This window comes from Boleophthalmus pectinirostris, unplaced genomic scaffold (assembly GCF_026225935.1).
Source record: "Boleophthalmus pectinirostris isolate CB_2022bp ecotype Guang Dong unplaced genomic scaffold, ASM2622593v1 HiC_scaffold_16, whole genome shotgun sequence".
Classification (NCBI taxonomy): Eukaryota; Metazoa; Chordata; class Actinopteri; order Gobiiformes; family Gobiidae; genus Boleophthalmus; species Boleophthalmus pectinirostris.
The window spans coordinates 3,468,082-3,479,962 of record NW_026571095.1 but is presented as its reverse complement, the minus strand read 5'-3'; the positions used below and the strand labels follow the sequence as shown (position 1 = coordinate 3,479,962).

Below are 11,881 nucleotides of genomic sequence, written 5' to 3'. Positions count from 1 at the left end.
TCAATAAATGAGTCGATCTGGTCAGTGATCAAAACTGCAACCTTTTTACCATTTTCTTTGTGCAGAAGGAAAACATTTGCTCTGTTCTCATCAATATTTTCATCCTCATTTCATTACAGAAACTTTACAGAAGCTGTTTCATTGTTTGGAGGCACTTCATGTTGCAAACATTTGATCAGCTGATGTGGGAAAAGTTCATTATCAAACATGAATCAGTTCAAACAGCAGGTTGATACACTAAGACAATAATAAAAATATAATGTATTTTAAGGGAAATTAAACACTTTAACAAGAACTCAGGAGCAGCATGAGTGAGAGAAAACAAAACTACTAAGAGAATAATACTCAATACTCAGAAATACTCATGCAAAGGCTTTGATATATATATTTGATAAATAGTAACAATGATGGATTGATAAAACAAAGAAGCATTAGAATGGACAATCATCACATTAAACCACTGTCTAATGCTTGTCTTACATGAATTACCACAGAGGAAAAAGCTGCTCAGAAATGTGTCTCTGTGCTTTTCAAAGCTTAAATATTCAATATTTAAAGTAGCAACCAAAAATACATGAAAGATAAAAAGTCAAATCTTGGTAAAAAACATGATGTTTATATTGTAATAGTGACATTGTCCCTTAAGTCTTGTTGTTGATTGTTCAAGATTCAAATGTAATGGGGCGGAGCTCTTTACAAACACTTTCTGGTGTTACTGGTCTGTGATTGGCTGCTGCAGCGGGGGAAGTGGTGCCTGAACCGGATAAAAAGGAGCAAAGTCAAGCAACAACACAACACCAGGGAAGAAGAGGTGAACTCTGCTTTCCATCCACAGCAAAATGGCTGCAAAGGACCTGGGAATAGACCAAGAGCTCTTCAGCTGCTCCATCTGCCTGGATTTACTGAAGATTCCAGTCACTATTCCCTGTGGTCACAGCTACTGCATGATCTGTATTAACACTCACTGGAATGAAGAGGTGGGGAAACAGAGCTACAGCTGCCCTCAGTGCAGACAGAGCTTCAGTCAGAGACCTGTCCTGGTGAAAAACACCATGTTGGCTCTTTTAATGGAGGGACTTAAGAAGAGTGGACCTCCAGCTGCTCCAGTGTCACACTGCTCTGCTGCTCATGGAGATGTGTCCTGTGATTTGTGTTCTGGGAGCAAAGTGAAAGCTGTGAAATCCTGTCTTCAGTGTCTGGTCTCTTACTGTAAAGAGCATCTTCAGCCTCATTATGACGTGGCAGCATTAAAGAAGCACAAACTGGTGGAGCCCACTGAGAATCTCCAAGACAACATGTGCTCCCAACACGATGAGGTGATGAAGATGTTCTGTCGCACTGACCAGCGGTGCATCTGTTACCTCTGCTCTGTGGAAGGACACAAAGGTCACGACACAGTGATGGCTGCAGCAGAGAGGACTGAGAAGCAGAGAGAGCTGGACAACATCAGAGAGAAAATCATCCATAGAATTGTCAACACAGAGAAAAATGTGACCAGTCTTGAACGTGACGGGAAGACTATCCAAAATTGTGCCAACGCAGCTGTGGATTCCAGTGACCAAGGCCTCAGTGAGTTGATCGGCCTCCTTGAAAAAAGAATAAGTGAAATGAAGAAGCAGATCAGATCTCAACAAGAAGCTGAGGAGCACAAAGTCAAAGAGCTTCAGGACAAACTGCAACAGGAAATCACCGAGCTGAAGAAGATCCACTCTGAACTGGACTCACTCTCACACACTGAAGACCACCTCCAGTTTTTACGCAAGTTTACATCTATTTCTAAAGTCAGTAAAAGTTCAAAGTCCTCCTACACCAGCAGGAGCACTCCACCTTTTCAGGACATGGTATCAGCTGCTCTATCAGACCTGAAAAACAAACTGTCAGAGTCCTGTCAGTTAAAACCTCCCACTGTGGCTCACAACCAAAAAGTGAATCCTCCTAAAAGAGACAATCGTCCTGCTGCAGTTCAGGGGAGCGTCCCATCACAACAGAACACTGCAGTGAACAGACCAACTTCCATTCCACAGCCTCTTCAACCAAACACCTCCTTTGTGCCAGATTTTTATGCCATGACAAAATATCCATGGGATCCACAGAGTCTCAATGACAATTTGCTGCTGTCAGATAACAACTTTTGTGTTAGACGCATGGCATACAAACAGAACCACCGACATCACCCAGCAAGATTCACAGACGTCCCTCAGGCTGTGAGCAAAGAGACTCTGGATGATTGCTCTTTCTGGGAGGTGTCACTTCGTCGTGATAACGTCATTACATTTGGAGTTGCTTACAAAGACATACGCAGAAATGGGTCAGACTCAGACTCAGACAATTGTTCCTTTGGAAAGAACAACCAGTCTTGGGCACTGGAGTGTTTCCAGCGTGGACAACGCTGTGTGTTTTGGCACAATGGAAAAGGAGTTGAGATTCAAAAGGGAGTTTTTAATTTGTGTGTCTTTGTGGATCCCAGAGCTGGTATTTTGTCTTTCTATAGAAGGTCTTTCTGTGACAGTAGTGCAGGAGATCACATCTACACACTCAGGACCACCTTCACACAGCCTCTTGTCGCTGGGGTACGACTTGATGATGTCAACAGCTCAGCTGAACTTAGATGGTGTTATAAAAATGAAAATTGATGTCATTTCCACCTGTTTTGTTTTGACAGTGTACTGCAGACAGTGTGTAAATATCTTATTTTGAACGACAGAAGTGACTTCTGTCAGTTTTTAAACATCATTGTAAAGCAATGTTTGAGAAGGATGTAATGTGTAAAGTTTGTGAACATCAATAAAAGTAACAGAAAGCTCACATTTTCTCCCTCCTTGTTCTTTTCACTTCATTAATACTAAAAGAAGTTGTGATTATTCTTTGTTCTTGAACTTCTACTGTTCTGGTAGAAGGTGTGACTTGGATCTGGCAATAAAGAAGGCTCCTCAAATTTCAGTGCAGCCATTATCTGATATAATATCATATCATATAATATAGATTCAGTCAAACTCTTACATTTCTGCTGTTAAACAGTGAAACTATTATCTGAAGCATTATGTACTTTATTTTCACACAAGCAACATTTCATTTTGTGACATTTAAAATTGTCTTGGTCACAGTTTCAGTTCAGTTATTGTTTTTAATCACAAAAAGCACAGCACAGGCCGAATCACCACTAAATACTAAATACCAAAAGGAGAGTCTGAGGCATAAAACACATAAAAGACTAAAATGAAACTTCTCTCACCTCAGATTAACATACAGCAGAAATCTGTCATGTTTTACAGTCCCTTTGATATTTTATTAATCTTTTCCCTCAGAAGCAGCTGTATTTGTTTTGACGTGGACACACATGCATGTCTCTTTTTGGCCTTGTTGTATCTAGTCAAACATGTGTAGTTAGTGATCTAAAAGTGGATTACTGTAAACTTTAATACAAGATTTCCTCCCTCGTCAGTCCGTTCAGTTTATTCTGTTGTGATTCTTTGGTTTTGAACTTCTACTGGTCCGGTACAAGGTGAATGATTAAACAAAGAAAATACCAGGTTCATACATAATGAGGGTTGGGACTTGATTAAAACAATTAATCTCATTCATTACAGGCTTTATAATGAATTAAGATCAATTAATCGCATAACAATATTTGCTCTATTTACTGCTTTTCTTCCTGAGGCCTGTCATTTGAGTTTGGGTTGTGTCTTGTTTGGACTCGGAGCAGCTTCTCTTCTGTCACAGGTTTCATTTCAGTGGTGTCGGAGGGTTGAGGTGCTTCTGTGATATCAAACTCTCCTCTGCACAGTTTGCAATAAACTAGTCCTTTGCCGATACTTCCAGGGTCGTTTTTGGAATAGAAGTGTCCCGTCCAGCAGATCCACAGCGCTTAAAAAAACAAATGAGCACCTTTATAATAACCAAATACAACAATATTCCCAAACAGTAAAACAAGTCAAAAACAAAAAAGCTATTAAAACATACAATATCGATAGGAAATACTTGTAACATAAGATGTGATACTGTTCTAATTCTTTTGATTTGGTTAAGTAGACTTGGTTTCGTGGTCTTGTCTTGTTTTTTTTTCTCTCTGTCTCTTGTGTAAGTGACTGCATATCAGCCCAGGTGTCCTCTGTGTTAGTTCTGTGTTTTTGTGTGTCTTCGATGTCCCTGTCCCTGAACATATTGAATTAAAAAAACAAAACCCAGACCCAGACACTTTCCTGCTCATGTTCCTGCGCCATTGTTGTTGTTGTCGGAAGTGTGTGCGTCAGTATAAGTGTCGTACCAGGATTTGGTGAAGTGAGAAACGTTCCGCGTTGGTTGACAAACCGCGATCAAATGCGTTCATATTTTTAATGCATTATTTTCTTTGTAGTTAATGAATTAAATGCTGGTGCTCAGAGTCAGGACTAAACACGGGGAGTCAGAGTTTCAGATTCATGCAGCTAAAACCTGGAACAGTCTGAACATGTGAGACAGACTCGACTTTGACTCTGTTTAAATCCAGACTCTGAACACTTCTGTTTAACTGCGTCTGACTGAAAGGTTTTCATTTTTCATTCTGCACTCTTCTCTCTCATTTATTGCTTTTTTTTCTCTCTTTTTAATTTTATGATGATTATTTATGTTTTGATTTGTTTGTATTGTGATTTTGATGTATTTCTTATTCTGCAAAGCACTTTGAATTACTGTGTGTATGAATGATGCTGTACAAATAAACTTGCCTTGCCTAATTAATCACAATTAACACGTTAATGTCCCACTCCTATAAATAATAATTAATAACAGGAATTAATTTCAGTCTGGCTTTGTTCACAGCTACAAGATCTTTGACGCAAATGTTCAGTTAGACTTTAGAAAAGTATTAACTTTCCATCCCCTATTTTATAACTGCTACAAATGCTGCCTTACTGTTCAAACATGAGTTTATTTTATTTTACCAAGTAAGTAAACTGAAAACAGCTTCATTTGTAATGAGAAAAAGTGTTGGTGTTGGAGAATTAATCAAAATAATAACTGCCAGAATGTTTTTACTCTAGAATAATATAGTGTTTTTTAATTATTATTATTTGTAATAGCTGTCTCATTGACTTTATTTCTGAGAATCTGTCAGGTTTAAATTCATAAAGCTCTTCATATACACCACTCGTTCAGATGTGCTTTAGGTTTTCTCATTTCTGTGTCTATCCTTTGAAAATATCAGATCATGTTCTTCATCTTATGTTTTGTTTCCAAATTCAGTTCAATTCAAATAATAAATCAAATATTATGTTCTATTGTTCAGATTTGTCCTGTACTCTTACTCGAGTAGTGCTTGTCCAAAATACTTTTTCACTCTTACTTTAATTTCTTGGGGCACTACTTTGTACTTCTACTTGAGTAACATTATTTTTAAAAATGCATTACTATTACATTACAATATTTAGCGTGAGCCAATATCTGTCAGTCATCAAATCATTGTACTGTTTTCCTCACAGCCTCTTGTATATAAAGTTGATCTGCTGGATTTATTTTACTATATGTCTGTTTTGTAATATAGTTGTACATCCATTTATATCATTATGCTTTATTTCACACCAATCTCTTGCTATTTTTATTGCTGCTTATTACAAATTTATTATTACAATGTTTATATTTGTTACTCTTTGTTATTGTAATATAAAGTGATGTGCGAGCCAGTAAATTCCCTTGTGGATCACTAAAGTCTGTCTAAATCTAAGTGTAAATCTACTCTACATACCTTTAATCTGTAGTAGAAGTACACAAACAGGTTTTACTCCTAAGTGGAATTATTATTCTAATCATGTGACAACGACCCCAGTCCAGTCATGTTTTGTCATGTGTTAATGAGCACTTGGGCTGTTTACAAGATTCTGTGAAATGTGTGAAATGGTCTCGTGATGACCCTCGTTAGAATCGACTTTCACCAAAACCAAGTACTTTGACTGTAGTACATAACACTGTTGTCACCTCATCAAAAACATTCCTGGACTTGTGTTTTGTTTCATTCACATGTTTGTGTAATCCTGCATTATTAGTCTGTTTGCATCTCCAAAGTTCAAAATGCTCTGTTTCACCTTGTGATGTCATGAAGAGATAGTTTTCAAGTGAACCACTACTTTTTATCTTTTGTACAGTAGAGTTAGAGTTCAGTAAAGATTCAGGGTTCAAATCATCCAAATGATTCTAATGAAAGTGTGTGGAGTTTAAAAACACAGTGGGGCACTACTTGCATTACCACATGACATCACAAGGTGGAACAGAGTATTATCTGTTTGAGGGATGAACTCAGCCTCAATATACAGGGTTTGTGTGTTAAACAAAACACAACTCCAAGTAGGTTTTGGAGGTAAAAACACTGTAACATGACTGACAGCTCACAGATCAGTTTGGTGTCATTTAGAACCTTTAACGTTCAATAAATGAGTCGATCTGGTCAGTGATCAAAACTGCAACCTTTTTACCATTTTCTTTGTGCAGAAGGAAAACATTTGCTCTGTTCTCATCAATATTTTCATCCTCATTTCATTACAGAAACTTTACAGAAGCTGTTTCATTGTTTGGAGACACTTCATGTTGCAAACATTTGATCAGCTGATGTGGGAAAAGTTCATTATCAAACATGAATCAGTTCAAACAGCAGGTTGATACATTTTATTTTTATTATTGTCTTTGCTGTATTTTAAGGGAAATTAAACACTTTAACCGCTGTCTAATGCTTGTCTTACATGAATTGCCTCAAAGGAAAAAGCTGCTCAGAAATGTGTCTCTGTGCTTTTCAAAGCTTAAATATTCAATATTTAAAGTAGCAACCAAAAATACATGAAAGATAAAAAGTCAAATCTTGGTAAAAACATGATGTTTATATTGTAATAGAAACACTGTCCCTTTAAATTTTGTTACTGAGCAACCAGATTCAAATGTAAACTACCCTCCCCCTCAGACATGGGGGCGGAGCTCTTTACAAACACTTCCTGGTGTTACTGGTCTGTGATTGGCTGCTGCAGCGGGGGAAGTGACGCCTGAACCGGATAGAAAAAAAGGAGCAAAGCGCAGTAGCAACACAACACCAGGGAAAGGAAGAACTCTGCTTTTCATCCACAGCAAAATGGCTGCAAAGGAACTGGGAATAGACCAAGAGCTCTTCAGCTGCTCCATCTGCCTGGATTTACTGAAGATTCCAGTCACTATTCCCTGTGGTCACAGCTACTGCATGATCTGTATTAACACTCACTGGAATGAAGAGGTGGGGAAACAGAGCTACAGCTGCCCTCAGTGCAGACAGAGCTTCAGTCAGAGACCTGTCCTGGTGAAAAACACCATGTTGGCTCTTTTAATGGAGGGACTTAAGAAGAGTGGACCTCCAGCTTGCTCCAGTGGTCACACTGCTCTGCTGCTCATGGAGATGTGTCCTGTGATTTGTGTTCTGGGAGCAAAGTGAAAGCTGTAAAATCCTGTCTTCAGTGTCTGGTCTCTTACTGTAAAGAGCATCTTCAGCCTCATTATGACGTGGCAGCATTAAAGAAGCACAAACTGGTGGAGCCCACTGAGAATCTCCAAGACAACATGTGCTCCCAACACGATGAGGTGATGAAGATGTTCTGTCGCACTGACCAGCGGTGCATCTGTTACCTCTGCTCTGTGGAAGGACACAAAGGCCACGACACAGTGACGGCTGCAGCAGAGAGGACTGAGGAAGCAGAGAGAGCTGGACAACATCAGAGAGAAAATCATCCAAAGAATTGTCAACACAGAGAAAAATGTGGCCAGTCTTGAACGTGACGGGAAGACTATCCTAAATTCTGCCAACGCAGCTGTGGATTCCAGTGACCAAGGCCTCAGTGAGTTGATCGGCCTCCTTGAAGAAAGAATAAGTGAAATGAAGAAGCAGATCAGATCTCAACAAGAAGCTGAGGAGCACAAAGTCAAAGAGCTTCAGGACAAACTGCAACAGGAAATCACCGAGCTGAAGAAGATCCACTCTGAACTGGACTCACTCTCACACACTGAAGACCACCTCCAGTTTTTACGCAAGTTTACATCTATTTCTAAAGTCAGTAAAAGTTTAAAGTCCTCCTACACCAGCAGGAGCACTCCACCTTTTCAGGACATGGTATCAGCTGCTCTATCAGACCTGAAAAACAAACTGTCAGAGTCCTGTCAGTTAAAACCTCCTACTGTGGCTCACAACCAAAAAGTGAATCCTCCTAAAAGAGACAATCGTCCTGCTGGAGTTCAGGGGAGCGTCCCATCACAACAGAACACTGCAGTGACTGCCATTCCACAGTCTCTTCAACCAAACACCTACTTTGTGCCAGATTGTAATGCGATAACAAAATATGCATGTAGAGTAACATGGGATCCACGGAGCATCAATGACTATTTGCTGCTGTCAGATAACAACTTTTGTGTTAGACGCATGGCATACAAACAGAACCACCGACATCACCCAGCAAGATTCACAGACGTCCCTCAGGCTGTGAGCAAAGAGACTCTGGATGATTGCTCTTTCTTTGTGGTGTCGCTTCGTCTTGATAACGTCATTACCTTTGGAGTTGCTTACAAAGACATATGCAGAAATGGGTCCTCATACAATTGTTCCTTTGGAAAGAACAACCAGTCTTGGGTGCTGGAGTGTTTCCAGCGTGGACAACGCTGTGTGTTTTGGCATAATGGAAAAGGAGTTGAGATTCCAAAGGAAGTTTATGATTTGTGTGTCTTTGTGAATCCCAGAGCTGGTATTTTGTCTTTCTATAACAGGTATAGGGGTGTAGGGGATCACATCTACACAGTCAGGACCACCTTCACACAGCCTCTGGTCGCTGGGGTACGACTTGATGATGTCAACAGCTCAGCTGAACTTAGATGATGTTATAAAAATTAAATCAATGTCATTTCCACCTGTTTTGTTTTGAGAATGTACTGCACAGACAGTGTGTAAATATGAGAAATGAGTTTTTGAAAACCACTGTAAAGTGATGTTTGAGAAGGGTGTAATTTAGTTTGTGAACATCAATAAAAGTAACAGAAAGCTCACATTTTCTCCCTCCTTGTTCTTTTCACTTCATTTATACTAAAAGAAGTTGTGATTATTCTTTGTTCTTGAACTTCTACTGTTCTGGTAGAAGAACATAAATGTGTGCTGTGTGACTTGGATCTGGCAATAAAGAAGGCTCCTCAAATTTCAGTGCAGCCATTATCTGATATAATATCATATCATATAATATAGATTCAGTCAATCTCTTACATTTCTGCTGTTAAACAGTGAAACTATTATCTGAAGCATTATGTACTTTATTTTCACACAAGCAACATTTCATTTTGTGACATTTAAAATTGTCTTGGTCACAGTTTCAGTTCAGTTATTGTTTGTAATCAAAAAGGCCATCACAGGCAATCACCACTAATACTAAATACCAAAGGAGAGTCTGAGGCATAAAACACATAAAAGACAAAATGAAACTTCTCTCACCTCAGATTAACATACAACAGAAATCTGTCATGTTTTTTAGTCCCTTTGATATTTTATTCATCTTTTTCCTCAGAAGCAGCTGTATTTGTTTTGACGTGGACACACATGCATGTCTCTTTTTGGCCTTGTTGTATCTAGTCAAACATGTGTAGTTAGTGATCTAAAAGTGGATTACTGTAAACTTTAAACAAGATTTCTCCCTCGTCAGTCCGTTCAGTTATTTATTCTGTTGTGATTCTTTGGTTTGAACTTCTACTGGTCGGTACAAGGTGAATGATTAAACAAAGAAAATACCAGGTTCATACATAATGAGGGGTGGGACTTGATTAAAACAATTAAATCTCATTCATTACAGGCTTTATAATGAGTTAGATCAATTAATCGTATACAATATTTGCTCTATTTACTGCTTTTCTTCCTGAGGCCTGTCATTTGAGTTTGGGTTGTGTCTTGTTTGGACTCGGAGCAGCTTCTCTTCTGTCACAGGTTTCATTTCAGTGGTGTCGGAGGGTTGAGGTGCTTCTATGATATCAGACTCTCCTCTGCACAGTTTGCAATAAACTAGTCCTTTGCCAATACTTCCAGGGTCGTTTTTGGAATAGAAATGTCCCGTCCAGCAGATCCACAGCGCTTAAAAAAACAATGAGCACCTTTATAAAACCAAATACAACATATTCCCAAACAGTAAAACAGGTCAAAAACAAAAAAGCTATTAAAACATACAATATCGATAGGAATACTTGTAACATAAGATGTGATACTGTTCTAATTCTTTTGATTTGGTTAAGTAGACTTGGTTTCGTGTCTTGTCTTGTTTTTTTTCTCTCTGTCTCTTGTGTAAGTGACTGCATATCAGCCCAGGTGTCCTCTGTGTTAGTTCTGTGTTTTTTGTGTGTCTTCGATGTCCCTGTCCCTGAACATATTGAATTAAAAAAAACAAAACCCAGACCCAGACACTTTCCTGCTCATGTTCCTGCGCCATTGTTGTTGTTGTCGGAAGTGTGTGCGTCAGTATAAGTGTCGTACCAGGAATTGATGAAGTGAGAAACGTTCCGCGTTGGTTGACAAACCGCGATCAAATGCGTTCATATTTTTAATGCATTATTTTCTTTGTAGTTAATGAATTAATTGCTGGTGCTCAGAGTCAGGACTAAACACGGGGAGTCAGAGTTTCAGATTCATGCAGCTAAAACCTGGAACAGTCTGAACATGTGAGACAGACTCGACTTTGACTCTGTTTAAATCCAGACTCAGAACACTTCTGTTTAACTGCGTCTGACTGAAAGGTTTTCATTTTTCATTCTGCACTCTTCTCTCTCATTTATTGCTTTTTTCTGTCTTTTTAATGTTATGATGATTATTTATGTTTTGATTTGTTTATGTTGTGATTTTGATGTATTTCTTATTCTGTAAAGCACTTTGAATTACTGTGTGTATGAATGATGCTGTACATAAACTTGCCTTGCTAATTACCACAATTAAAACTTAATGTCCCACTCTATAAATATAATTAATAACAGGAATTAATTTCAGTCTGGCTTGTTCACAGCTACAAGATCTTTGACACAAGTTCAGTTAGACTTTAGAAAAAGTATTACTTTCCTCCCCTATTTTATAACTGCTAAAATGCTGCTTCTGTTCAAACATGAGTTTATTTTTTTTTTACCAAGTAAGTAAACTGAAACACTTCTTTGTAATGAAAAAAGTGTGGTGTTGGAGAATTTCAAAATAAAACTGCCAGAATGTTTTTACTCTAGAATAATATAGTGTTTTTTAATTATTATTATTTGTAATAGCTGTCTCATTGACTTTATTTCTGAGAATCTGTCAGGTTTAAATTCTAAAGCTGTTCATATACACATCGTTCAGATGTGCTTTAGGTTTTCTCATTTCTGTGTCTATCCTTTGAAAATATCAGATCATGTTCTTCATCTTATGTTTTGTTTCCAAATTCAGTTCAATTCAAATGATAAATTAAATATTATGTCCTGTTGTTCAGATTTGTCCTGTACTTTTACTCAAGTAGTGCTTGTCCAAAATACTTTTTCACTCTTCTTTAATTTCTTGGGGCACTATTTGTACTTCTATTGAGTAACATTATTTTTTAAAATGCATTACTATTACATACAATATTTAGCGTGAGCCATATCTGTCGGTCTCAATCATTGTAACTTTTCCTCCAGCCTCTTGTATATAAAGTTGATCTGCTGGATTTATTTTACTATATGTCCTGTTTTGTAATATTTGTTACTCCATTTATATCATTATGCTTTATTTCACACCAATCTCTTGGCTATTTTTATTGCTTCTTATTACAAATTTATTATTACAATGTTTATATTTGTTACTCTTTGTTATTGTAATATAAAGTGATGTGCGAGCCAGTAAATTCCCTTGTGAATCACAAAGTCTCTAAATCTAAGTGTAAAT

The 11,881-nt window shown here is 38.0% G+C and overlaps 1 protein-coding gene and 1 pseudogene across 1 annotated transcript; both read left to right on the top strand.

Moving 5' to 3' along the window:
* The first annotated feature begins 332 nt into the window (after positions 1-332).
* On the top strand, positions 333-2,648 carry LOC110153373 (E3 ubiquitin/ISG15 ligase TRIM25-like). The gene has a single exon (XM_020917254.2). The coding sequence runs from the start codon at positions 840-842 to the stop codon at positions 2,631-2,633; it is 1,794 nt and encodes a 597-aa protein (XP_020772913.2). The 5' UTR covers positions 333-839; the 3' UTR covers positions 2,634-2,648.
* A 4,388-nt stretch (positions 2,649-7,036) lies between these two features.
* On the top strand, positions 7,037-9,015 carry LOC110153374 (E3 ubiquitin/ISG15 ligase TRIM25-like; annotated as a pseudogene).
* Positions 9,016-11,881: the final 2,866 nt, after the last annotated feature.